This window comes from Budorcas taxicolor, chromosome 4 (genome assembly GCF_023091745.1).
Source record: "Budorcas taxicolor isolate Tak-1 chromosome 4, Takin1.1, whole genome shotgun sequence".
Classification (NCBI taxonomy): Eukaryota; Metazoa; Chordata; class Mammalia; order Artiodactyla; family Bovidae; genus Budorcas; species Budorcas taxicolor.
In genome coordinates, this window is record NC_068913.1 from 73922379 (window position 1) to 73948322 (window position 25944).

General features: G+C 39.5%; 1 protein-coding gene across 1 annotated transcript; it reads right to left on the reverse strand.

Annotated features, from left to right (window-relative positions):
* Window positions 1–590: 590 nt before the first annotated feature.
* FAM221A (family with sequence similarity 221 member A) lies at window positions 591–24682 on the reverse strand. The gene is made up of 7 exons (XM_052638941.1): window positions 24618–24682; window positions 22078–22251; window positions 17074–17264; window positions 14610–14816; window positions 9266–9373; window positions 6792–6874; window positions 591–659 (listed from the first exon to the last, which is right to left on the reverse strand). Exons 1-7 carry the CDS (start codon window positions 24680–24682, stop codon window positions 591–593), a joined length of 897 nt encoding a protein of 298 aa, XP_052494901.1.
* Window positions 24683–25944: the final 1262 nt, after the last annotated feature.

The window sequence follows — 25944 nt, forward strand, 5'->3', positions numbered from 1 at the left end:
GGTTACCATGCCTTCCTCCATGGGATCTTTCCAACCCAGGGATCGAACCCATGTGTTCTGCATTGCAGGCATATTCTTTACCATCTGAGTCACCAGGAAAGCCCCTCATATTAACAAAACAACCTAAAAATCATTAGATACCACTATAAAGTAATTATATAATTTTAAAAGTTTTTATTTTAAAACATAAATCAACATTACAAAGTTTAGAAAATAAAAAAACTAAAGATTTTAACTATTTTGAATGAAATGTTTGTTCAAACCCTCAATAACATCTTAAAATTTTTAAGTAGCCTGAAAAGGTTACATTATTATAAACTCAAAATAGCTACTGTATTTTAAGGTTTTGACTAACATGAAAATAGCCTCATTTGTTAGGAGAGAGAAAAAAGTTTATATAAAGTAATAAATCATAAATTTTGGCAAAAGTAATATAAGGTACTGTCACGTGTAAATAAGGAAACATTCAAAAGACATTTTTACATAGAAAAAATGTAAGTAATTTGAGGAAAAATAAACTATTATTATGTTTAAATAATTAACACACAAAAGACATATTTGGATGCTGGTTTTAATTTCCCCAGTAGTGTTCATGAAGGTTTCATAGTTGCTGGCAATGGTGCTTTTCCTTTCTGCTTAGCAGCCTTTTCCATTTTTATCTGAAAATTTAAAGTATTTGTTGATATAATAATTTATAAAATATCCTAAAGAAAAAAAAAGTGGTACATACCTCATTTGGATTCATGTCTTATTTATCACAGCCATTTTACACAGTTATTTAGCAGTTCTTAAGCTGCTAAATACTAAAGCCACAACCTGATGTTGAAGGGACCTAATTGAATTTTTAAAATATGGTTTATTGGGGTATGCAAGCTCCCAATCCCTCTTGCTCCTCTTTTTCTTCTCTTTCTCTCAGAGCAAAGGCAGACTTCAGCAACACCCTAGAGACAGAGAGAGTGGGCCAGAGGGAAGGGAAGAGGCAGAGAGTCTCACTTACACACACACATAAACACATACACACAGAGCTCAGCACACAAGAGACTTGAGGAGTGTTGACTGAACAGAGGACTCACACAATGAGCACAAAAGCAAGAACCCTGCAGAGAGGGTCCTATCAAGGGCTCTGTGTGTGGGTGAAGCATTGTCAAAGACTGACAAAATTTTCTAATTACAAACATAATCAAGTACGGTTTGATTTCAACTTTACCAAAGCATTTTAACAACATAACATATAATGAATATTGATTTGGAGAAATGATTATTTTTAATTGCCTCTAAAATTAATTAAAAAAAAAAAAGCTTGAATGCCTAAACTTAGATCCAGCCTGTGCACATTCCCTACAGCATTACAGGAAACACCTAATCCAGTTCGATTACCCCTGGAACACATCCTGCTTAAAGGATAGTTTCCTATAATTCGCATTTCTGCATTGCAACAGTTACCTTCCAGAAGGTTGTCTTTCTCCATTGTAACTGAAACAAAGAAGAAGCTTGCATACCCTAAGAAGCAGCCTTTTGATCTTTTAGAAACACACCAAGTCTTTTCTAGGAGGGGCGGGGGGAAGACTCCAAAGAACACAAAACATGTCTTCTTACTGCTACTCATGCTCATATACACCAATTCCCACAGGCAGCACCACTGCCTTGGCCCTGCAGGAGAAGGAAGAGAAATTATGGGGCTGGGTGGGTGGAGGCAGGGCCTCTTATCTTCTAATGTGATAGGAATAATACCAAGAAAGCAGAAGAGATCTAGTAAAATCAGTCTACCCAATCTCACCAACTTACAAATAACTTCCTAATTATAAAACTGAATGACTCCCACCTCAGTCTCTTTCCCATCTTTTCCCCTTTCTCTCTCCTCTTTCAGTTGGTTGGGAACCTCACTGATACATACACTCGGGACTTCTCTGGTGGTCTAGTGGTTAAGACTCCACATTTCCACTGCAGATGACACAGGTTCGACCCCTGGTCAGAGAACTGAAATCCTGCATGTCTCGTAGCACAACCAAATATAAATATTATACACTCATATCACACTTATACTCTGTACCAGTAGTCAGTCAACAGGCCATCCACAGGTCCCTCAAAGAACACTCCATTCTAAGACAAAGATTATAAGCCTTAGAATCAGACAGAAGAGTACTTGAATTCTCTGTGTGTATGTTAGTCGCTTAATTGTGTCCGACTCTTTGTGACCCCATGGACTGTAGCCTCCCAGGCTTTTCTTTCCATGGTATTTTCCAGGCAAGAATATTGGAGTGGGTTGCCATCTCCTTCTCTAAGGGACCATCCTGATCCAGGCATTGAACCTGGGTCTTCTGCATTGCAGGCAGATTCTTTACCATCAGAGCTATAGGGAAGTCCCTTAAGTAGGATTAACCACCTAAGGCAAGTTATTTAGCTAACAGCTTTGTAATTTCTAGAAAAGGCATAGTAATAGGTACTATGTAAGGGGTTGTTCCAAAGGTTTAAATAAGATTTTATATATATATATAAATCTAGGTACTTAGTAAGCACTCGATAAATGCTAGAATCCGTCTGTAATGCAGGGGACCCCAGTTCGATTCCTGGGTAGGGAAGATCTGCTGGAGAAGGGATAGGCTACAATCCACTCCAGTACTCTTGCCTGGAAAGTCCCATGGATGGAGGAACCTGGTGGGCTGCAGTCCATGGGGTCTCGAAGAGTTGGACACAACTGAGCGACTTCACTTTCACTTTTCACTTTCGTGCATTGGAGAAGGAAATGGCAACCCACTCCAGTGTTCTTGCCTGGAAAATCCCAAGGACAGCAGAGCCTGGTGGGCTGCTGTCTATGGAGTCGCACAGAGTCGGACACGACTGAAGCAATTTAGCAGCAGCAGCAGCAGCAACCCACTCCAGTATTCTTGGGCTTCCCTTGTTGCTCAGCTGGTAAAGAATCTGCCTGCAATGTGGGAGACCTGGCTTTGGGTGGGAAAATCCCCAGAAAGGAAAGGCTACCCACTCCAGTATTCTAGCCTGGAGAATTCCATGGACTGTGGTGTCCCTGGGGTTGCAAAGAGTCAGACATGACTGAGCAACTTTCACTCACCCCTCTCATTTAGGGTCAAGGGTTAGATTTGTAGTAACATGGAAAAGGGCTTCCCTGTTGGCTCAGATGGTAAAGAGTATGCCTGCAATACAGGAGACCTGGGTTTGATTCCTGGGTTGGGAAGATCCCCCGAAGAATGGAATGGCTACCCACTTCAGTATTTTTGACTGGAGAATTCCATGGTCAGAGGAGACGATCCATGAGATCACAGAGTCAGACATGACTGAGTGACTAACACTTTCACACAACATCAAAAAGATCAAAGACGCTAAACATACAAGCAAAAGCCAAAGCAGTGTTTGCTCATTTCAAACAGTACTTAGCAAATGTGTGTGTGTGCTCAGCTGTGTCTGAATCTTTGTGATCTTGTGGACTGTAACCCGCCAGGCTCCTCTGTTCATGGAAGTTTCCAAGCAAGAATACTGGAGCAGGCTGCCATCTCCTTCTCCAGGGGATCTTTTCAACCCAAGGACTGAACCCAGGTCTCCTGCGCCTTCTGCATTGTCAGGCAGATTCTTTACCAATGAGCTCCCTGGGAAGCCCACCTAGCAAATACATCCCCCCAATACAGTGTCCAAATGGCAAAACACCTCTTTTTGCTCCCTTTTAAAAAATTTTTCTGGCATTAACACAGTATTGTGCCACTAGTTGACCTTTAATAATTGTTTCCTTAATACAATTCTCCTTTTATAGGGAAAAGAGACCAAAGGTCATCCACAATGGAAGAAAACAAGTTGACCTGATATATAAAACAAGCTAAGAAGCAACTCTTCAATAAGATATAGACGTAGTTAGTAAGCTATTTTACCACAAAAGCTTCAATTATCAAAACCAACTTTTCCCCACACCCAATGATACCGATTAGCAAAAAGCAAGACCAGATTTGGATGTTACTGCTTTCTACAGGCGGCCCTGAACCCATCAGATTCAGCATCCTAATTGTCCTTTTCCCTCAATGGTGCTTGTCTTAAGTTTTTTGGAGTATAAGACAAGCACTAGTAATGTGAATGGTACAGGTCAGCCGAGAGAAAGTCATTAGGTTTGAGTTTCTTAGTTTTTACACTCCATTCATCACACAGGCTAAAGAGTTATAATAAAACTACAACCAATAGATCCATAAATTCTAGTCTGGATGGGCCAGGGATATCCCCTAAAACATTCACAGATAAGAACTCCCTCCATTTACCTTGCCACAAGCAAATACTATTCACATGTTTTCAAGGCAGTCAACACTGCCCAAGTTCCTGGAGAAGGGAAAGAAGGAATTTAGAACCCTGCCCCTCATAAGCTTATGAGGAAACACTAAAGCTCAGTTGTGTCTGTGTGTTTTCCAAGAACACTGATTTGATTAAATCCTTGATGATGCTGCAATAATAGTCTCTCCTTTTCTCACTCTGACCATTTCCTCTTTCCCCCTGAGATTCTGTCACACTTCTTTTTCTTAGATCAGTGTTTTCCAAAAGAACTTTCTGTGCTGCCCAATAAGGTATATACTCTCTGCGACCCCATGGACTGTAGCCTGCCAGGCTCCTCAGTCCAAATGATTTCCCAGACAAGAGTACTGGAGTGAGTTGCCATTTCCTTCTCCAGGGGATCTTCACAACCCAGGGATGGAACCTGTGTCTCCCGCATCGGCAGGTGGATTCTTTATTGCTGAGCCACTGGAGATGCCCATATATATAGTATATATATAATGTATATTATATATTATTAAGATAAAAAATATATTATAATATAAATATAAAAAATATATATTATACATATTATCTTAATAATATATAATATACATTATATATATATGGGCATCCCCGGTGGCTCAGATGGTAAAGCACCTTCCTGTAATGAGGGAGACACAGGTTCGATCCCTGGGTTGGGAAGATCCCTTGGAGAAGGAAATGGCAACCCATTCCAGTACTCTTGCCTGGAAAATTCCATGGACAGAGGAGCCTGGTAGGCTACAGTCCATGGGGTCGCAAAGAGTCAGACCAACTGAGCAACCTCACTAGTTCACTGGATATCTCATTTCAGTTCAGTTCAGTTCAGTCACTCAGTCGTCTGAGTCATTGCCAACCCCGTGGACTGCAGCACGCCAGGCTTCCCTGTCTATCACCAACTCCCAGAGTTTACTCAAACTCAAGTCCATCAAGTCGGTGATGCCATCCAATGATCTCATCATCTGTCGTCCCCTTCTCCTCGTGCCTTCAATCCCTCCCGGCATCGGGGTCTTTTCCAATGAGTCAGTTCTTTGTATCAGGTGGCCAAAGTATTGGAGTTTCAGCTTCAGCATCAGTCCTTCCAATGAATATTCAGGACTGATTTCCTTTAGGATTGACTGGTTTAATCTCCTTTCAGTCCAAGGGACTCTCCAAACCACAGTTCAAAACATCAATTCTTCAGTGCTCAGCCTTCTTTATGGTCCAACTCTCACATACATACATGACTACTGGAAAAAAAAAACAGCTTTGACTAAATACTATCCTTTGTTGGCAAAGTGATGTTTCTGCTTTTTAATATGCTGTCTAGATATATATGCTTAATGTCTTTCCATAATTGGAATTATTTGTACATTTTGGTATATTTCTTATTACTTAGAAGTAGCCCTTAGAAACTTCCATGTCAGGACAAAATCGATTCTGATGTAAAGTCAGATAAAAAAAGATACTTGCTACTTAATTAAAAACTCATTTTTTTTAATGTTGAGGTTTAAGCCAGCTTTTTCACTCTCCTCTTTCACTTTCATCAAGAGGCCCTTTAGTTCCCCTTTGCTTTCTGCCGTTAAGGGTGTTGTCATCTGCATATCTGAGGTTATTGATATTTCCCCTGGCAATCTTGATTCCAGTTTATGCTTCATCCAGTCCAGCATTTCACATGATGTACTCTGCATATAAGTTAAATAAGCAAGATGACAACATACAGCCTTAACATACTCCTTTCCCAGTTTGGAATCAGTCCATTGTTCCATGTCTGGTTCTTAATGTTGCTTCTTGACCTGCATACAGATTTCTCAGCAGGCAAGTAAGATGGTCTGGTATTCTCTTTAAGGATTTTCCACAGTTGTGATTCACAGTCAAATGAAGCAGAAATAGATGTTTTTCTGGAACTCTTCTGCTTTTTCTATGATCCAACAGATGTTGGCAATTTGATCTCTGGTTCCTGTCTTTTCTAAATATAGTTTAAACATCTGGAAGTTAGTTCAAGTACTGCTGAAGCCTAGCTTGGAAAATTTTGGACATTACCTTGCTAGCCTGTGAGATGAGTGCAACTGTGTGGTAGTTTAAACATTCTTTGGCATTGCCCTTCTTTGGGATTGGAATGAAAACTGACATTTTCCAGTCCTGTGGCCACTGCTGAGTTTTCCAAATTTGCTGGCATACTGAGTGCAGCACTTCCACAGCATCATCTTTTAGTATCTGAAATAGCTCAGCTGGAATTCCATCACTGCCACTAGCTTTGTTCATAGTGATGCGTCCTAAGACCCACTTGATTTCGCATTCCAGGATGTCTGGCTCTAGGTGACTGATCACACCATCGTGGTTATGTGGCCATTAATATCATTTTTAGCAGACCTGTTTCTCTCTGAATTATTCTAAATAAGCCTCAAGGCCTAACACCAGCTGCAAGTAAAGATTTTAATGATGATCCACAATCAATATATAATTGCCCTACAGTGTCTCTGTTACAAGTAAATGCTTAATGTAAGCAGATTTTCCAACAGACTTACCCTCTCCTGGTGTCGTCTTTCAAAGAAAGCCATATCGTCCTCTTCCGGTTTCCTTAAGGAAGAAACTTGACTACTTGTACCTACTAACAAGGAAAATCAAATCTCAGTACAAACCCTTGAACAATATGGGTTTGAACTGTGTGGATCCACTTGGGTTATTTTCAATAAATACCTACTACACACAGTACTATATGATACTAGGTTGGTTGTATGCCCAGATGTGAAGGAATTGCGGATATAGAAGGCCAACTGTACACTTTCATGAGGATTTTCAGCTGCACAGGGGTTGGGGCCCCTAATTCTGCTGTGCTGTTCAAGGGCCAACTGTAATACGTAACATTTGATATAATTATAAATTCTTCTGAAATAAAAAACAGAAAAAAAAAAACTTTCCTCCTACCAAGTGATTTTACTTTTCAAACCAGAAATTATCTAAATGAATCACTGATCCTATTCCCTCTTTTTCAGAAAGCATCATAAGACGAAAGTAATGTTAGGGGGGTAGGAGGGAGGGACAGGATTGACTGGGAGTTTGGGGTTGTTAGACACAAATTTATTACATTCAGATCAAAAAAAAACAAGGTCCTACTGTATAGCACAGGGAACTATTTCAATATCCTGTGAGAAACTATAATGGAAAAAAATATTAAAAAGAATATATATATGTGTTTTTTAAAAAGTAATGTTCATTGGTAAACATTCTCCAAATATTCAAGTGGACTGTAGCCTAGTTAGGCTTCTCTGTCTATGGAATTCTCCAGGCAAGAATACTGGAGTGGGTAGCCATTCACTTCTCCAGGGGATCATCTCAAGCCAAGGACTGAACCTGGGTCTCTTGCATGGCAGGTAAATTCATTACTATCTGAGCCACCAGGGAAGCACTATTAAGTAACAACATATAGCTATTTCACATCAGTGCTCAGTTTTGTTCAACTACATTTTACATTTTGTAACTAAAAATTGCTGTAACCCTGCAACAGATAATGCACAGAAGTAACTGCTGAAGGTTTGTGCTACGGTCTGAATGTGTGTGCCCCCCACCACCAAAAGGCATATGTTGAAATCCTAATGCCCAGTGTGATGGTCTTAGGAAGTGGGCCCTTTGGGAGGTTCTTAGGTTATGAAGGTGGAGCCCTCATGAATGGGATTAGTGTTCTTATAAAAGAGACGCCAAAGAGACTCCCCAGCCCTTCTACCACGTGAGGACACAAGAAGGCAGTGCATGAGGATCAGGAAGAGGCCCCTCCCCAGAACAGCCATGCTGGCACCCTTACCTGGACTTCCCCACCTCCAGAACTGAGAACTCACTTTTTGTTGTTTATAAGCCACCCAAATCTATGGCATTTTGTTACAGCCACCTGAATGGACTACGACAGTTTGCATAGGCAACCATAAGTGATGCTAATATCTGCTTTCAAAGTTTTCAAGACTGAAATAATTTTTTAACTATCTCCAACTGACTATACCTTAACTAAAAACAAAACAAAACAAAACGACACAATTATGTCCTTTTGATTTGGTTTTAATTTCTTAACTTCTGTCTACATTTTATAATTTCGTCATTGTGTGTTGTTTTTTAAGCAGCCTTAAAATTCTTTGTGGAAAAGGTCAGGGTACCTGGAAAGGCTGTATGAAAATAAAAGGAAAATTCTTATTTAAAAATATTTTTAAACAGTAGTTAGTTAGTTAAGTCGCTCAGTCGTGTCCGACTCTTTGCGACCCCGTGGACTGTAGCCCACCAGGCTTCTCTGTCCATGGGATTCTCCAGGCAAGAATACTGGAGTGGGTTGTAAGTACCTCGTAAATCATATAGTCTTTCATTGTTTTTATTCTTATTTACAATAAGGAAAATGTAATAAAGTGCTTAAAAATAAATTCCATTCATTTTTATGTGTAACTTATGAATGATAAAACCTTGCTAACCTATGATTATCACTAGATTACATCTTACTTTGGAGAACCTAAAGTTTCAAGGATCAAAGCAATTAGACCACTAGAGGGTGTTCTTATTCAGACATCAAAGCAATTACATGAACCAGAGTAAGGTTTTAAAGCTCCAAACTATAGTATTATCAGAATCTTCTTCCTGGGTGGCTCAGAGGGTAAAGCGTCTGCCTACAATGCAAGAGACACGGGTTCAATCCCTGGGTCGAGAAGATCCCCTGGAGAAGGGAATGGCAACCCACTCCAGTACTCTTGCCTGGAAAATCCCATGGACTGAGAAGTCTGGCAAGCTACAGTCTATGGGGATGCAAAGCGTCGGACAGGACTGAGCTTCAGTTCACTTCATAATTTAGCAGTTTTTCCCAGTTAAAAATGAAGTTCATTGTTTTTTCTTAGTGCCTGGGTAATATGAAAGAAAAATTATAATCAAATTATGGTAATATTGGGGGGAAAACAGTAATCTGGAAAATATATCAATTTACATTCTTGTTTACTAAAACCAAAAATATTTCTCAGTTTAATTTCATTACCACCTGTTAGCGTTTCTGGAGAAGAGCTAGATGATGCTTGAAATGCCTTTAGAAATGGGTGGTCCATGGCCGTAACTGGAGAGTCTAAAAATTCAGCTGATGGTGCACCTGAGGACAAAAATGTGAAGAATGAAAATTAAATCTCTGTTAGGATACAAGGAAGTTATTTCAAAAGTGAAATAAATTAGAACCCCAGTAGAATCATTAGAAAAATCCTTTCTGTAAAAAGAATTTTTTTTTAAATTTTTATCTCCCATATAGAGTCAAATGGGTAAAAGCATTTCTGCATTTCTGAGAGATCTTTTTCACAGAAAAAAATTACACAAAAACACAACTATACGTCAGCAAAGAAGTATAAAACCTTAACATAGTCAAAAAACATAATAAAAAGTGAGACATTCAGAGGAAAAAAAAGCCTCTGGTTGAAGAGGGCTGAATAAACATTTTTCCTCCATTCCTCACTGGGACACCATCTAAAGACAAGGAATGCAAAAATAAAGAAAACTTATTCAATAAAACGAGGAAACGTCCACAACCCTAAACCACAACCTACAAAGACCTCCTGCTGAATACACTGACTTCAGGACCAAAAGGAAGGAAACTGCAGAGAGAAGTGGTAAGTGCCCTACTTCTTCATAAATGTCACCCTTCCCCCACATGCCTGTCCCCTTCCACGGGTAGAGGGGAGGAAATAAACTTCTAGTCCCATTTGCTTTTTAAACTGAATCCTTTCCTATAAAGTGAACAGTGTGCTGTTCAGGACAACCGCTCAGGCCTTCAGATTCCTTCTCCCTTCTTTTCCAGCTCCTCCCTCTTGTGACCTGTGGGAATTTCAGACAAGGGGGCTCAGGTGCAGCCAGGTCCCTGTGTGTCCTCTGGTTGCTACGTGCACTACTGATCTCAGGTGCTAAAGGCCGGCCTTAAGTTGGAATTTAATCTCTCAGCTTCTCAGGGCCTGGTAGCCTCACACTCTTGCACAGCAAGCCTCACAGACCTCTCAGATGCCTGCCTCTTTTTCTACTGAATTCCCTAGAGCAGGAGACCCACATGGAGCTCTGCTCTGCTGTCACCTTTGCCCTTTGCTATGACAGATGTCATGGCAGGCCTGCTGCCTCACAGCTCTGCTGCCTTCCAAGCACCCTCTATGAGCTGGGAATCACAGCCTCCTTCAGCCTCACAAAGGAGCCAAATTCCAGCAGGATGTTCTCTCTACCCAGGACTGTACATGGCTAATAGGGCAGACTTCTCTCTGCTCCAGGCTCCCCTACATATAAAATCAAGACAAAAACATCTTATGTTTCCTCTTCTCACTCTCACCTCTCTTTACACCCACCATCCCTCAGGAGTCAAAAGGGGGAGGTTTCCTTTCTTTCTATTATAAAGATGCTTAAGTGATAAAAGACCAATAGTCACAAAAAGGCAAAGATGCTGGCTACTACCACGATTACTTAGCAGTGTTCTTAAAGTACCAGCCATTTTGTTTAATCAAAAATAAGAAGACTCATAAATATTGGAAAGGAAGAGGCAAAAATATCATTACAGTTGACCTTTGAACTATGCAAGGGTTAAGGGTATTAACCCTTTACATGCAGTCAAAATCTGCATATAACTTTATAGTCCGTCTTCTGTATCTCCAGGTCGACACTCACAGATTCAACCAACTGCAGATCATGCAGTACTATGGTGTTTACTATTGAAAACAATCCACATATAAGTGGACCCTCATAGTTCAAACCCCTGTTGTTCAAGGGTCAATAATATTTGCAAAATCAACTAAAGATTTACATTTAAAATTCTAAGATTAAGTCATAATGACTAGTCACAAAAGCTGCATAAAATATTTCCTTTTTTTTATAAACAATCAGCTAGAAAATACAAAGGAAGGGAAAAACTCATGTATCATAGCTACAAAAAATGATGAAATATCTAGAAATAAAGTTAAGAATTGTGTAGGACTTTTATGAAGATAACTTGAGAGTTCCACGTAATTATACAGAAGACAACAAAGAAATGAAGACTCAATATTTTAAAACAGTATTTCTTTCCTATATTAATCTACACATTCAACTAAAATAATAGAATGTTTTCAAAAATAATATCAAAGTTCTGAAAAAACTGAAAGGAAAGAATAGGTCAGGAAAATCCTAAAGTAATAAAATGAAGTCATACATAATAATTTATTATAAAGCTGTAGTTATGGAAACAATAGAGTAGTTGCACGGAAATAGACAACAATGAAGAAGGCAAAGAGAAGGCCATGGCAGCCCACTCCAGCACTCTTGCCTGGAAAATCCCATGGACAGAGGAGTCTGGTAGGCTGCAGTCCATGGGGTCGCTGAGGGTTGGACACGACTGAGCGACTTCACTTTCACTTTTCACTTTCATGCACTAGAGAAGGCCATGGCACCCCACTCCAGTGTTCTTGCCTGGAGAATTCCAGGGATGGGGGAGCCTGGTGGGCTGCCGTCTATGGGGTCGCACAGAGTCAGACACGACTGAAGTGACTTAGCAGCAGCAGCAGCAGCAGACAACAATGAGGCAGACTAATGAGACCAGAACAATTTCTGGGTTGAGCTCAACCCTACCACTTACTTGTTGAATAACACAGAATAAGATGTTTTACTATTCTGCACTGATTTTCTTTGTCTGTAAAAAGGATTAATAACAGCACCTCACTCAGAATAGTTCTGAGGATTAAATGAGGTAATAGACATAAAGAGGCTGGACCAAACCCTGGCAGTACAAAGCCATAATTATCAATAACATCACTACCATCATTTTTTGTTTGCCACTGATAATTGGGTTTTCTGTAACAGACACATGAGCCTAATACAATCATGTATCCATAAAAACTGAAAAGAATTTATTTATGGAATTTAACAAGCTAGTTGTAAAATAACCAAGAGAAGAAAATACATAAATATGTCAAGGCAATCTTGAAAAAAGAACACAAACAGAAAGAATTTAACTAAATATCAAAACACACTATGAAGAATAATTAAAAATATGAAATATTTGCACAAAATAGATAAATAAGCCAATGCCATAAAATAAGTATGATAGAATATAGTAAAGATACAGTTTCAAATTATTTGGGAAAAAATGTTTTTGGATAACTTGTCATCAGTTTGGACAAAAACTGAAGTTATACACACCTTACTCTTTCACACACAAAAAAATTCCAGATACAAGAGAAAGCTAAACATAAAAACAAAAGAAAAATTAAGCATTAAAGTAAAATGAAATAAGTTGGAATGGAATTTTTAAAAATTAAATAAAGTGAAGAAGAGCATATTTATAAAATGAGATAGGATAAGGCCTGCCTCCAATATTTAAAAACTGTAAAACCACAACAAAATCCCAAAAGACAAATGATGTATTGGAAGAAAATACATCCAAAATAAATACAAAGGATTAGTACACAGCATATATATATATATATATATATATATATATATATATATATATAAGAAGACTTCCTATAAATCAATGGGAAACTATAAAGCATAAAAATGAGTGAATCATATGAACAGACAACTCAAAGAAAGTAAAATGGCCACTGAATATAAGGAGACTCTTCTCTCACTAATAACCAGGGAAATTAACTGACTGAAACAATGACAATATTTTCACACATTAGACTGGCAATGAAACTAAGGTTAATGACATCAATGATCAGTATAAATGTTTGGAAATAGGTAAACTACAACATCACTAGAGGAAGTATAAACAAGTATGGCATTTTTGAAGGGCAATTCAACAGAATGTATTAAAATTTCACATATGCAGACACTTCAACCCAAGAATTTTACTTCTCTCCATCTACCTTAGACTCAAATTTACATAGTACACAAGGAAGCAAGTTCAAAGCAAAAATGAATAAATAAATAAAATGGAAGTAATCTAAATACCATGAACAAGGAAAACATTTAGATAAACTGCTATGTGTATATAGTATATATACATATATATGCACATATATACATATATACACACATATACAAATTGATGTGCACATATACAAATATATGTGTGTGTGTATGTATATATGTGTGTGTGTATATATATATTCACATACATACATACATATGTATGGGTTTCCCCTGGTGGCTCAGATGGTAATGAATCCACCTGCAATTCGGGAGACCCGGGTTCTATCCCTGGGTTAGGGCATGGCAACCCACTCCAGTATTCTTGCCTGGAGAATCCCCACTGACAGAGGAGCCTGGTGGGCTACAGTCCACAGGGTTGCAAAGAGTCATACACGACTAGCACCTAAGCACAGTTTATATACATATATATACACATAAAATGTGGAATACTAGAGCAGTTACAAAAAACAAGAGATGTGTATGTCCTGGTATAATAATGCTTTGAAAAAAATTTTAAGTTAAAAATACTAAACTATAAAAAAATATGCTAAAAAGAATAATACAAATCAACTGATGTCAGCAAATTACCCTCTACGAAAGAATCTGGGGTTAAGAGAAACGTTCCAGAGAGATTTGTGCTTCATCTCTATTATTTGAATCTTTTATAACAAGAAAATATTCTCTATGATTTGAATCTTTTATAATAAGAAAATATTCACTTATGTTTACATAATTTTTATAAAGTAAAAATTTGTTTGTACAAAGTAAATGCTTATTATTTAAAAATCCACATAAACAGAAGTATTTACAGTAGATACTTATAAAACAGAGACTCACAGACAAGAGAACGACCTTATGGTTGCAAAGGGGAAGGATGTGGGGAAGGGATAGTTGGGGAGTTTGGGATGGACATGTACACACTGCTCTATTTAAAATGGATAACCAACAAGGTCCTACTATAGAGCACATGGAACTTTGCTCAATGTTATATGGTAGCCTTGACAGGAGGGGAGTTTGGGGGAGTATGGATACACATATAGGTATGGCTGAGTCCCTTAGTTTCACCTGAAACTATCACATACAAACATGTATGTGTATATATACACACATGTACAAAAGCCTATGTTTCCAAAATGAGGTAGTTATAATGGTGAAACTTACATACAATAATGTAGGGTAACAAGTAAACTGTATCACATCAAATAAGTATTATTTCACTATCACAAACAATGGAGCTGTGAGTTGGAATAATCTAAATACCATAAACAAGGATCTTTCCTCTTATGTTTTCTAATTTTCCTTTAATAATCAAACATTGCATATAAAAATATTAAAAAAATAAAAATCAAATGAGAGATTTTTTTTGAAAATAACATAAAGAACTTAAAGTGCAAAACAAATATAACGGTTCAGTATTGTTAGCACACATAAAAGCAAAATGACGAGCTCACAGTTCATATATCATCACTTACCAATTCCACTGTCATCTAATCGCATGTGGCCTTCTGCCAGCGAGCTGAAGCCAGTTAATCCTCCCATTGCTGCATAAGGAACGTCCTGCCCCACTGGTTTTCCCTGAGCCAGTCTTTCTTGCTTAGTTTCCACTACTGTGTCATGGGCATATGCAGGCTGACCACAAGCACAAGTGAAGCAACTGTGAAATCCCGAACACTTAGAACCTAAATCAAGATATAAAAGAAGTTCAATGTTTTCAAATATAGGTAATCTGTTATATGCCCACTACACTATTTGGCCCAAATCACTTGAATTCTGGATCTTTCATACACTGTCCTCTGACGCCAGTGCTTCTTCTTACCTCTACCCCTGAACTCCTTTCCTCCAGCCACTGCTCTTATTTCTAAAAGATGCTAAAGCATAAGGGAGTATGCAAAACAACAACAACAAAAAAATTGGAAAAACCAACTAGGACTAAAGGATACTGGGCTAAACACTGGAGAGCTAGGAAGCGAAGGCCCTCTCCTCAAATACTGAGTTAAAAGCAGGTGTGGGGGGACAACTCGTAGTGAGGAAATAATGTAGAAACATGTCTCTGCATCAATTCCCCATAAAAGCCATAATGGAAGGCCAACTCACAGATACAGGAAGGATGCAATGGAATATTGTTTAACAATAAAAAGGAAAGAAGTACTGATGTGTGCAACAGAATGGATGAATCATAAAAACATTATACTAAGTGAAAGATGCTAGTCAGGAAAGACCACATACTCTATGATTCCACTTACACGAAATGTTTAGGATAGGTAAATCCATAGAGGTAGAAAGTAGGTTACTGGCTGTCTAGAGTTGAGGGGTAAGAGGAATAAGGAATGACTGATAATGGATAGGAAACTTCTTTTGGGGGTGATGAAAATATTCTAAAATTTATTGTGGTGATGGTGAACAACTTTGAATGTAAAAGCCACTGAACTGTACCCTTCAACTATATATGAATTTTTTAGCATGTTACTTATATCTTAATGAAGTCACTATATATAAAAATACAAACCATATTAAAAGAGTCCAGAATATACCATTAACAAAACCATTAAACATTCACACTTTTGACAAATATGTACAGAAACCAAGGCACATAATAAATAAGTTTTATTCAAATACTTCCATACTTAGTGAAACAATTTATGACTGCCATTGTCAATAAAAATGTTTTATAACATATTTAATCATAAGATTTCAATTCAAGACACTACAAAGAGAACTGGGAAAACTATCTCCTGAAGAAAAATACTGGACCTAACTTTAAAAATATTCTACCTATTTCAAAGGGTTTTGAAAAGGATGATCAAGGGAAAGAGCACATGAAACGGTGGCTGGGATTTGGGTACAGGTATTGAGATACAGTAATTCAGTGGGGCAGGAGATGGGGTTTGATTCCTGGGTCGGGAAGATTCCCTGGAGGAGGGCATGGCAACCCACTCCAGTATTCTTGCCTGAAGAATGTCATGGACAGAGAAGCCAGGCAGGTTACAGTCCATAGTGTCGCAAAGAGTCGGACATGACTGAAGGGGCTGAGCACAGCACAAGCACGTTTGAGATAAGGGTGCTATTGCCTACAAAGTGTTAAAATCATCAAGCTACATTTTGTTTTTCCCATCAAGTCATGTTTTATGCAGTAACATAATAATCTGCAAGTGAATCATAAAAACTTTTTAGACCTGTAAAATCCTTTTTACGGATGATTATTCTGTAAATGGATTTCACTTGGTAGAACATACAGAATTTGAAATTTTGAATTAGATCACATCTAGTAATTCTTTAAAATCTATTACTGTCATGTATGGATGTGAGAGTTGGACTGTGAAGAAGGCTGAATGCCGAAGAATTGATGCTTTTGAACTGTGGTGTTGGAGAAGACTCTTGAAGGTCCCATGGACTGCAAGGAGATCTGAAGGAGATCAACCCTGGGATTTCTTTGGAAGGAATGATGCTAAAGCTGAAGCTCCAGTACTTTGGACACCTCATGAGAAGAGTTGACTCACTGGAAAAGACTCTGATGCTGGGAGGGATTGGGGGCAGGAGGAGAAGGGGACGACAGAGGATGAGATGGCTGGATGGCATCACGGACTCGATGAACGCGAGTCTGAGTGAACTCCAGGAGTTGGTGATGGACAGGGAGGCCTGGCGTGCTGTAATTCATGGGGTCGCAAAGAGTCGGACACAACTGAGCGACTGAACTGACTGACTGACTGACTGACTACTACTTAACCTTATTCAAATTACATGAGATTAGAGATTAAGGTCGACGACTACAAAGCATATGAACAACCAAGTTTTTCCACAAACTTTTAGAGTACGTATTCATCAAATTATTCCCAGTTGTCCAATGTCACTGTAGCTGAATGAAATTGGCACAGAGACACATCATTCAGTAAGGGGATAAAAGCATTCTGTTTATATGTTTATCATAATGTAACTCACAGGCATTGCATACAAAGCCAGGGGCTGCACTGTGTTGATCGGCAAAGTGCTTACATCTGCAGCGAATGGGCTGTGTGCCGTTCAGAGGCACATAGAGGTAAGCCCTGCAAGGGCAGCCCCTCACTTGGCAAGGCAGACTGATGGGGCGCTGCGGAGGAATTGTTTCAAAGTCAGTTTTATGTTGCTTATACCTAAAAGAAATGAAAGGGATGAAATAATAGCACAATGCAGATACTGCCAGAAATTACAACTGGTATTCTCTTACAGGCAAAATGATTCTCATTTTTATTTTTTGTTCATTGTTCTTGTTAGTAAGGTGTAAATACACTCCCCCGAAATGCAGTACTTGTCACTTACGTTGCTTTGGTCAGAGAAAATCTTCACCCATCTAGATTTTTAATCAAGGAGAATTTTCACAGCAACATATGAAGATATAGCATATAATTCTCTTAAAATACTATTACAGATTCTTTAATATAGAAACACAACCCACGAGTATGAAGAAAAGCTCATGAAATTCTCTTTATCAAAGTGCATTATTTACATTTATTTTCACAGGTCTGCTATTTAGAATTGAAATGAGTTCAATAAACACATATTAATATAATTTATTTTAATATACCTTAAACTTTAAACTTCAAAATAAATTATAAACACTGTTAAAAGCCAAAACTCTTTGCTAAAATGCTGTACGTAATTTTCTCAGACCACTGGCTTCCTTCTCATTAGATGATACTCAGTAAAATCATATTAAATTTATTACTCTCAATATTATACTAGGTAACAAGTTAAAATAACAATAAGATACCATTTTTACTTAGCAAAGAGAGTCAAAGTTTTTTTTAAAAACTGTGCATATTTCACAACACTATAAAGAGTGTTATAAAAGAACCAATCCCATTTATTAGGGTTTCAAGAAACAGAAAAAGATCCATCCATTAAGCCAGATGGTTCAAAAATAAACCCTAAGAAAATTATTCCATGTATATAAAGAGCTCTGTGCATAAGGGTAGTACTAGCAACAGTACTTTAAATAGTGATGTACACAACACAAACTAATAATAAAGGAATGGATAAGTATATTACAAGAAAACAGTTTTCTAACTCTTAACAGTGAAAACTTATCTTCAAATAAAATCTTTTACAGACCATAATACTATATAAAATAGATAACACAGAATTGGCTAACACTAGGGGAAGAGCCATAAGCAGAGTCTGTCCTTCCCTTTAGCTGCCCCTCCACCTGATGAGCCCCTGAGATTCTGTGGGAGCTCTCGGGGAAACATGGTGAACACAACTGGATTAGCCAGAGTATCAAGGAGGTATTAAAACTCTTGTGTGCAATTACTATGAACAAGGTGGAAACATTTCTGTGATTCTGTCATGAAAAACTGGTTCAGTATTTATACACACGTATAGTTAACAACTAAGGCTGTATATTGGCACCCTGCTTATTTAACTTATTTGCAGAGTGCATCATGAGAAATGCTGGACTTGATGAAGCACAAGCTGGAATCAAGATTGCCGGGAGAAATATCAACAACCTCAGATATGCAGATGACACCACCCTTAAGGCAGAAAGCAATGAAAAACTAAAGAGCCTCTTGATGAAAGTAAAAGAGGAGAGTGAAAAAGTTGGCTTCAAACTCAACATCCAGAAAACTAAGATCATGCCGTCTGGTCTCATCACTTCATGGCAAATAGATGGGGAAACAGTAACAGACTTTATTTTCTTGGGCTCCAAAACCACTGCAGATGGTGACTGCAGCCATGAAATTAACAGACACTTGCTCCTTGCAAGAAAAGTTATGACCAACCTAGACAGCATATTAGAAAGCAGAGACATTACTTTGCCAACAAAGGTCCGTCTAGTAAAAGCTATGGTTTTCCCAGTAGTCATGTATGGATGTGAGAGTTGGACTATAAAGAAAGCTGAGTGCCGAAGAATTGATGCTTTTGAACCATGGTGTTGGAGAAGATTCTTGAGAGTCCCTTGGACTGCAAGGAGATCCAACCAGTCCATCCTAAAGGAAATCAGTCCTGAATATTCATTGGAAGTACTGATGCTGAAGCTGAAACTCCAATACTTTGGCCACCTGATACAAAGAACTGACTCATTTGAAAAGACCCTGACACTGGGAAAGACTGAAGGCGGGAGGAGAAGGGGATGACAAAGGATGAGATGGTTGGATGACATCACTGACTCACTAGACATGAGTTTGAGTAGACTCTGGGAGTTGGTGATGGACAGGGAGGCCTGGTGTGCTGCAGTCCACGGGGTTGCAAAGAGTCGGACACAACTGAGTGACTGAACTGAACTAAACTGAATTGAATTATGTAAATTAAAAAAGTACATACACATGTTAAAACTTAACAGCATCTGGCTTTAGGTGGTGTCTTTTTTCTGCGTTTCTTTATATTCTTCATTTCAGTGTTTCCAATGTTTTCACTTTTCTATTTTTAAAAAATATTTATTTTTAATTGGAGGATAATTGCTTTACAATACTATGCTGGTTTCTGCCATATATAAGCATGAATTAACCATATGTATTCATATGTCCCCTTCCACTTGAACCACCCTCCCACCTCCCAAGTTTCACTTTTATAAAAGAGAAAAATTAATTTAGACAGAGATCTCACTGAGCAACTGGTACTAAAGAACTTTTTCCATCCAAGTGGGGTTGGTCAGTTTTGAAGGTCAATTCTATGCTGTACCATTATACATAGATATGAGACTGGCACTAAACGTATATAAGGAAAAATGATAAAACTAACATAAGTTTACCAGAAAACATTGGAAGTGTCAGTCTCTCAGTTATGTCCAACTTTTTGCGACCTCACGGACTCTAGCCCACCAGGCTGTTCTGCCCATGGAATTCTCCAAGCAAGAATACTGGAGTGGGTAGCCATTCCCTTTTCCAGGGGATCTTCCCAACACAGGGATCAAACCCGGCTCTCCTGCATTGCAGGTGGATTCTTTACCACTTTCACTTCAATGGAAGTTTACCAAAGCTCTCTTCAATTCTGAACAATATCAACATAACCCTCATCCTCTGTTCCTCCAGTGTTTTTAGTTGGGGTTGCTAAATAAATTTCAAGTCAATCTACACACAACATGACTCATCCTAGCAACTGCCTAACCACCTCTGGCAAATCTTAAGTGTGTAAACAGCAACTGCACAAAGACTATGCCAGGAAAGAGCCCCAGAAATGATCAGGACAGGAAGGCTCTCCCATGGCTCCTCTGGAATAGAAAGCTAAAGTTTTTACCTAAAACCACATAATAGTTTCTGTAATTTTTCCAAGAAGCAGCTTTGTCCTTTTGAGCTCTACAACTACGATCTGTAGCAGTGATAAAATTTAAAGCAGAAAATGACAAACACAGCCAAATGCAAATCTCAAGTGCAGGTAACACACATCAATGGCTGCAGCCTCATGTATTTCCTTTTCTTGTGTGCTTGTATTTTTGTTTAAAGAAAGGTATATACATATACATACACACACACACACAGCATTGACCCTTGAACAATATGGGTTTAAAGTGTAGATTTTTTTCAATAAATACACAGTAGGCCCTCAGTGTTTATGGGTTCCATATCTGTGCTTAAACTAACCACATATCGTGTTCCAAGGATCATGTTTATGATCCAAGGTTGGTTGAATCCACATCTGCAAACAGGAGGGCCCAGGTATGGGGCACAGCATCCCCAGATTTTGGTACCCACTGTGGGTCCTGGAACCAGTCCTCTGTGTGTGTGTGTGTGTGTGTGTGTGTGTGTGTGTGTGTGTGTGTGTATAAATAAAAGAGAAAGGAATTCATGTAAAACATTTCTTAACATATAAAAAGAGACTAGTAAACGTGAGGAAAAATGCTTCTATTTGTAGACTGTGAACTTTTTAGTGTGGATCAGCTCAAGCAACTTTAAAATCAGTTTAGGGAATGCTACTCAGTACTCTGCTGCTGTTGTTGCTGCTAAGTCGCTTCAGTCGGGTCTGACTCTGTGCGACCCCATAGACAGCAGCCCAACAGGCTCCTCTGTCCCAGGGATTCTCCAGGCAAGAACACTGGAGTGGGTTGCCATTTCCTTCTCCAAAGCATGAAAGTGAAAAGTCAAAGTGAAGTCGCTCAATCTCGTTCACTCTTTGCGACCCCATGGACTGCAGCCTACCAGGCTCCTCCACCCATGGGATTTTCCAGGCAAGAGTACTGGAGTGGGGTGCCATTGCCTTCTCTGACTCAGTACTCTACAGTGACATAAATGGGAAGGAAATCCAAAAAAAGAGAGGATATACATATATCCTGATTCACTTTGTTATACAGCAGAAACTAAAATGGGCTTCACTGGTGGCACAGACAGTAACGAATCCGCCTACAAAGCAGGAGACCTGGGTTCGAGCCCTGGGTAGGGAAGGTCCCCTGAAGAAGTGAATGGCAACCCACTCCAGTATTCTCACCTGGAGAATTCCATGGACAGAGGAGTCTGACGGGCTACAGTCCGTGGGGTTGCAAACAGTCGGACACAACAGAGTGACTACCACTTTTCAGAAACTAACACAATATTGTAAAGCAACTGTACTCCAATAAAAACGAATTTTAAAACACATTTGACAAAAATAAATAAACAAAATAAAATCAGCTCTGCAATCTGATGACCCATTCTCTACTACCTTGTCCAGTGATGAGAGAGGCAGAGTGAGTGTGCTCCCCTGCCAAACCGAAAAACCCCCAGCAAAGCCTGCAGGCACCAATATCTTTCTTATCAATGCTAAGAGGTAAGATGCTTAACGGTGATGGGACTCCATAATGAGTTCTAACAAGATACAACAGAAAAAATGTAAAATATAGCCCCCAAAAACCTTAGATAATTTCTGCCGTATTATATAAATACCTGTTTTCAAATGTTTCTCAGTTATCATCACTAATGTTATTTATAGAAGGAAGATATGCCCTGCTACAGTTTTATATTTCCTAATCACCAAAAACTTAGCAATAAAATAACTTACCTATGTGTACAAAAACACAGTGTCTCTGGACCCACAAGTTTACAATCCATTCCCATGGGTGATCGCCAACTCACATACAATCTGTTCTGTAAACGCATAGGTAAGACTTTTCTTTTGTATTCTTCATATTCCTCAGGAGTAAAAAGTTTCCCTCCATCATCCTCACCAACAATTCTACAACAAAAGATACTTCTCTTAAGCCATGTGTATTTCTTTTCTGGGTTAAAAATAATAAACTCTAAAATTAAGCTATACTTGTATCGTCAAATGTATAGTCAGAAGAAAGACTGCTTTGGCTTTATTTTGTCACATTAGGCTCATGTTAACAGCAAAATTACACACAATAGTAATAAAGCTTTTGCTTCCCATATGAAAAAGGATTATAAACAATAAAGTCAATGAATTCGTAACATCTGACTTCACAGATCTAGGTTTATCACTGGAGAATTACCACATATTCATCTCAATTTCTCCTTTGATTCTGAAGTAAACGCTCATTTTTCACATTAAAGTTGGAGACTAAACTGCTAAAAATTCTAATATTTTCCTCCTTTAAATATACTTTGCCCCCAAAACAAAATAGTACAAAAATCATCCATGCTAAAGACAACATGATTAATGTCCACACCTGACTCCAAACCCTGGTCAGAAGTTTAAACTAAGATAGAACCCACAAACACCCTTAGATCTGCACCACTTCATACCTAACATATGCCTTGAGTAATCAGGCATATCATTTTCTAATTCTGGAAGTAAGACCTCAAATGTTTATGGGAAAAATTAAGCTACTGCTATTTCTTAATTTCTTAGGAAATTAACAATTGTCCCCCTTGGAAAAAAGGAAGCACAACCAAAAGCATGTGGTCAAAACTGAAGAAATTTCTCACTGAACATACTCCCTCTAAAAGTCATGGAAAGTGTTATTTGTAGAATGTTACATAATTTTTAGTGCAGTCAGTGCCTTTTCTCATATTTTCAAGCCTTTAGCTATGGTAGATAAAATAAAAACCAATTCAGAAGCTATGAAATCATCACAACTTTCTTCCTTAAATAATTAAGGTACATAATAATAAATAAATAATAAAACTAAGGGCATTTTATTCTGAGCTAAGTTTTGGGCTGTTTCACCTTTATATAGCTACCAAGAAGTATATCAACAGCTACTGAAAAGACCTTAAGATCAATGCAGACTTTTAAAGAAAGAGATTAATTATATATAGTTCTAAACCACTGTTGCCCAAACTTTACAGAATCCCCAGGAGATCTAGTTCAAATGCAGATTCGGTTAATATATGTCAATGGGCCTGGCGATGCTCCCCAACGACGGTTACACTGCTGGTCCATGATGGCTACAATATGAGCAGCAAGGCTCTAACTTCTACAGAGAACTATTTCAAGTAGTTTATGTTTGGAAAATAATTTCGCCCCAGGCCCGAACATTTCATAGGCCAGGCATGAGACTACAAGTGAAGGCCCACATTCCACATACCTAAACATCTAAGTATCTAAGGTGTCCAGTCAACATCAGGACCCAGCATAGTGCTCCTAGGGAAAAGGCCTAGAGAACTGGAGGCTAAAGGAGCAGCTCTGCCCTAGGTAAGCTCTGGGTAGAAGCTGTTCCCGACTGCTGGCCTTACATGAACCTAACTGGGAATGGGACCTGACCCATCAAGCTTCTCATCCTCACTTTTTCTGGCTCAGAATTACTAGATATTTCTAGACGTCACTCAGAAGTATACCACCTAGACAGTCCAAAGGAAGACCAGTCAGACAGCAACCCCTGTACCCAAGGGATTTGGTGGGACCACCTTTAGACAGAGCAACCCCTGTGGCTCAGGTTTCAGGCTGCACCTGCTCCCCACTGAGGCAGTGATCATCTGACTTCCCTTTTGCATACACACACACACACACACATGCACACACCTGCCTCTCATCCAGTTTCCCAACTGTCAAAAATCTTTCTTGGGAGACCTTAAAAAAAAAAAAAAAGAACACATTCTTGCAGGTACACCGGCCTTTGTCAGGGCCCCAAGCAGTGAGTCACTACCAAAAGCCCTAGGGGCGGCTGCGCTTCCAGTCTCCGGATAAGAGTTTCTCTAGAACCAGTCAAAGTCTCTCCTAAAACCAGCACCTCGTGGTCCGGGGCACGTTTGGAAGTTCGCGTCACACCCTATTACAAAGTGAACATGCAAACCTGATGTCTGCTTTTACAGGCCAGGTGTACTCAAACGTGTGATCTACAACGGCAGTTAAGAACAGTGGACCTTTGCATAAATCTGGAGTTAATAATCCTTTCTCAAAGGGATCAGAGCTGGAGATCTTTTAAATGGCCTCGGAAGAGACTTATTAGAATAGAACTGCATGTCATCACAATACTAGAAATAAGAAACCTGCAGTCAAAGTAAGCCACCTCCACCAGCCCGGGAACGGGATTCCGGGAGCCAAGGCCACCCAGCGCCGGTCCCCTGCCCAGGCCTCCAGCACTCCTCCCGCGAAGGGGATCGGACCGGCCTCCTGGCTCCGTAGAGGCGCTGCCTCACCTTCGGTACTCCAAGTACTCGTCCACTGCCGCCGCGCCGCCAGGAGGTAACGTCAGCCGCTCCATGGTGGGCAGGGAACCGGGAGGCGCCGGCTCCAGCCGCCCTGCGCACGTGAGCCGAGCCGGGAGCAGCCAAAACCTGCCCCGCCCCGGCCGGCCGCGCCCCCTCTCGCCCGCTCCGCTATTGGCCCTGCAGGACGACCGCGGTGACTGCGCAGAGCTCGCGCTTTCACCTGGCTGGCCGCTCCCGGCGCTAGAAACTCGCTCTTCACGCTGAACCCTGCTGCTGTAGGGATGCTGTTTACCGCACTCCGCAAACCTTGCCCGTCTCCTTCCTGGTCTCCTTGTAGTAAATAAAATAATGAGTGACGATGGAGTGCAGTGTTTTGCATGTAATGGATGCACAGAATGGGCGTATTTCTTTGTGCAGCACTTTTCGCTGGTTCTGAGAAGGTTTTGGATAGTTTGAGAGCTCTAATCGCTATAATTGCCAGCGGTGTTTTCAGATTTGGCATTAAAAACACTGTGACGTAGTAAATCAGTCTTGAGTGTCTGTGTTCTGTTTGAGTGTCACTATAGCAACATGTTCTTCAAAAAAAAGTGAGTAGCAGATTTAAGGGGTAACAGGAGAAACTAGTTAGGATTAAAACAAAACCGAAAACCTTTGGAAATATTCTCCGCAAAATCCATTTTAAAGTTGAATTACCGGCGATTGGTAATATGTCCAGAATTTGGTTTAGTTACCTGGAAAAGAGGTAGGAAATCCATTATTATTCAGGAATCAAACTCTGAGGCTCCCTAGAGATCAGGGTAAAAGTGAAAGTGAAAGTCGCTCTGTCTTGTCCGACTCTTTGCGAGCCCATGGAATTCTCCAGGCCAGAATACTGGTGTGGGTAGCCTTTCCCTTCTCCAGGGGATCTTTCCAACCCAGGGATCGAGCCCAGGTCTTCCGCGTTGCAGGCGGATTCTTTATCAGCTGAGGTACCAGGGAAGCCCAGAGATCAGGTTGAGCACCTTCTATAAATTGTCAGAGAGGGAAAATCCAGTTTAAAAAAAATGTTGAACTCCAATACTTTATTTCAAAAATAAAGTATTTTGTTTTTGAGACCCATTGTTGGGTTTCAATCCCAACAATGACACCCTCGCTACTCTGTTAATATCCCTTCTATCAGTGTTATCTCCCAACTCAATCTTAACCAATAAACTCTGAAGTCTCTTCCACCCATATTTGCATATTATAAACACATTTTAAAGTTAAAAAGCTTTCAACACTCAGGTCAAGGAGTGATCCTGAAATGGGGCTATTTTAGGGGAAGGAGCAATGCTCA

Bases quoted from the DNA above. Each gene is read 5' to 3' on its own strand.
- FAM221A (XM_052638941.1), bottom strand. From the start codon at position 24,682: ATGGAGCGGCTGACGTTACCTCCTGGCGGCGCGGCGGCAGTGGACGAG. The intron at 14,817-17,073 runs GTGAGTTACATT...ATCTTGATTTAG, and splicing joins TGGCTTTGTATGCAATGCCT to GTTCTAAGTGTTCGGGATTT. The intron at 660-6,791 runs GTAAGTCTGTTG...TTAAATTTTCAG, and splicing joins AAAGACGACACCAGGAGAGG to ATAAAAATGGAAAAGGCTGC.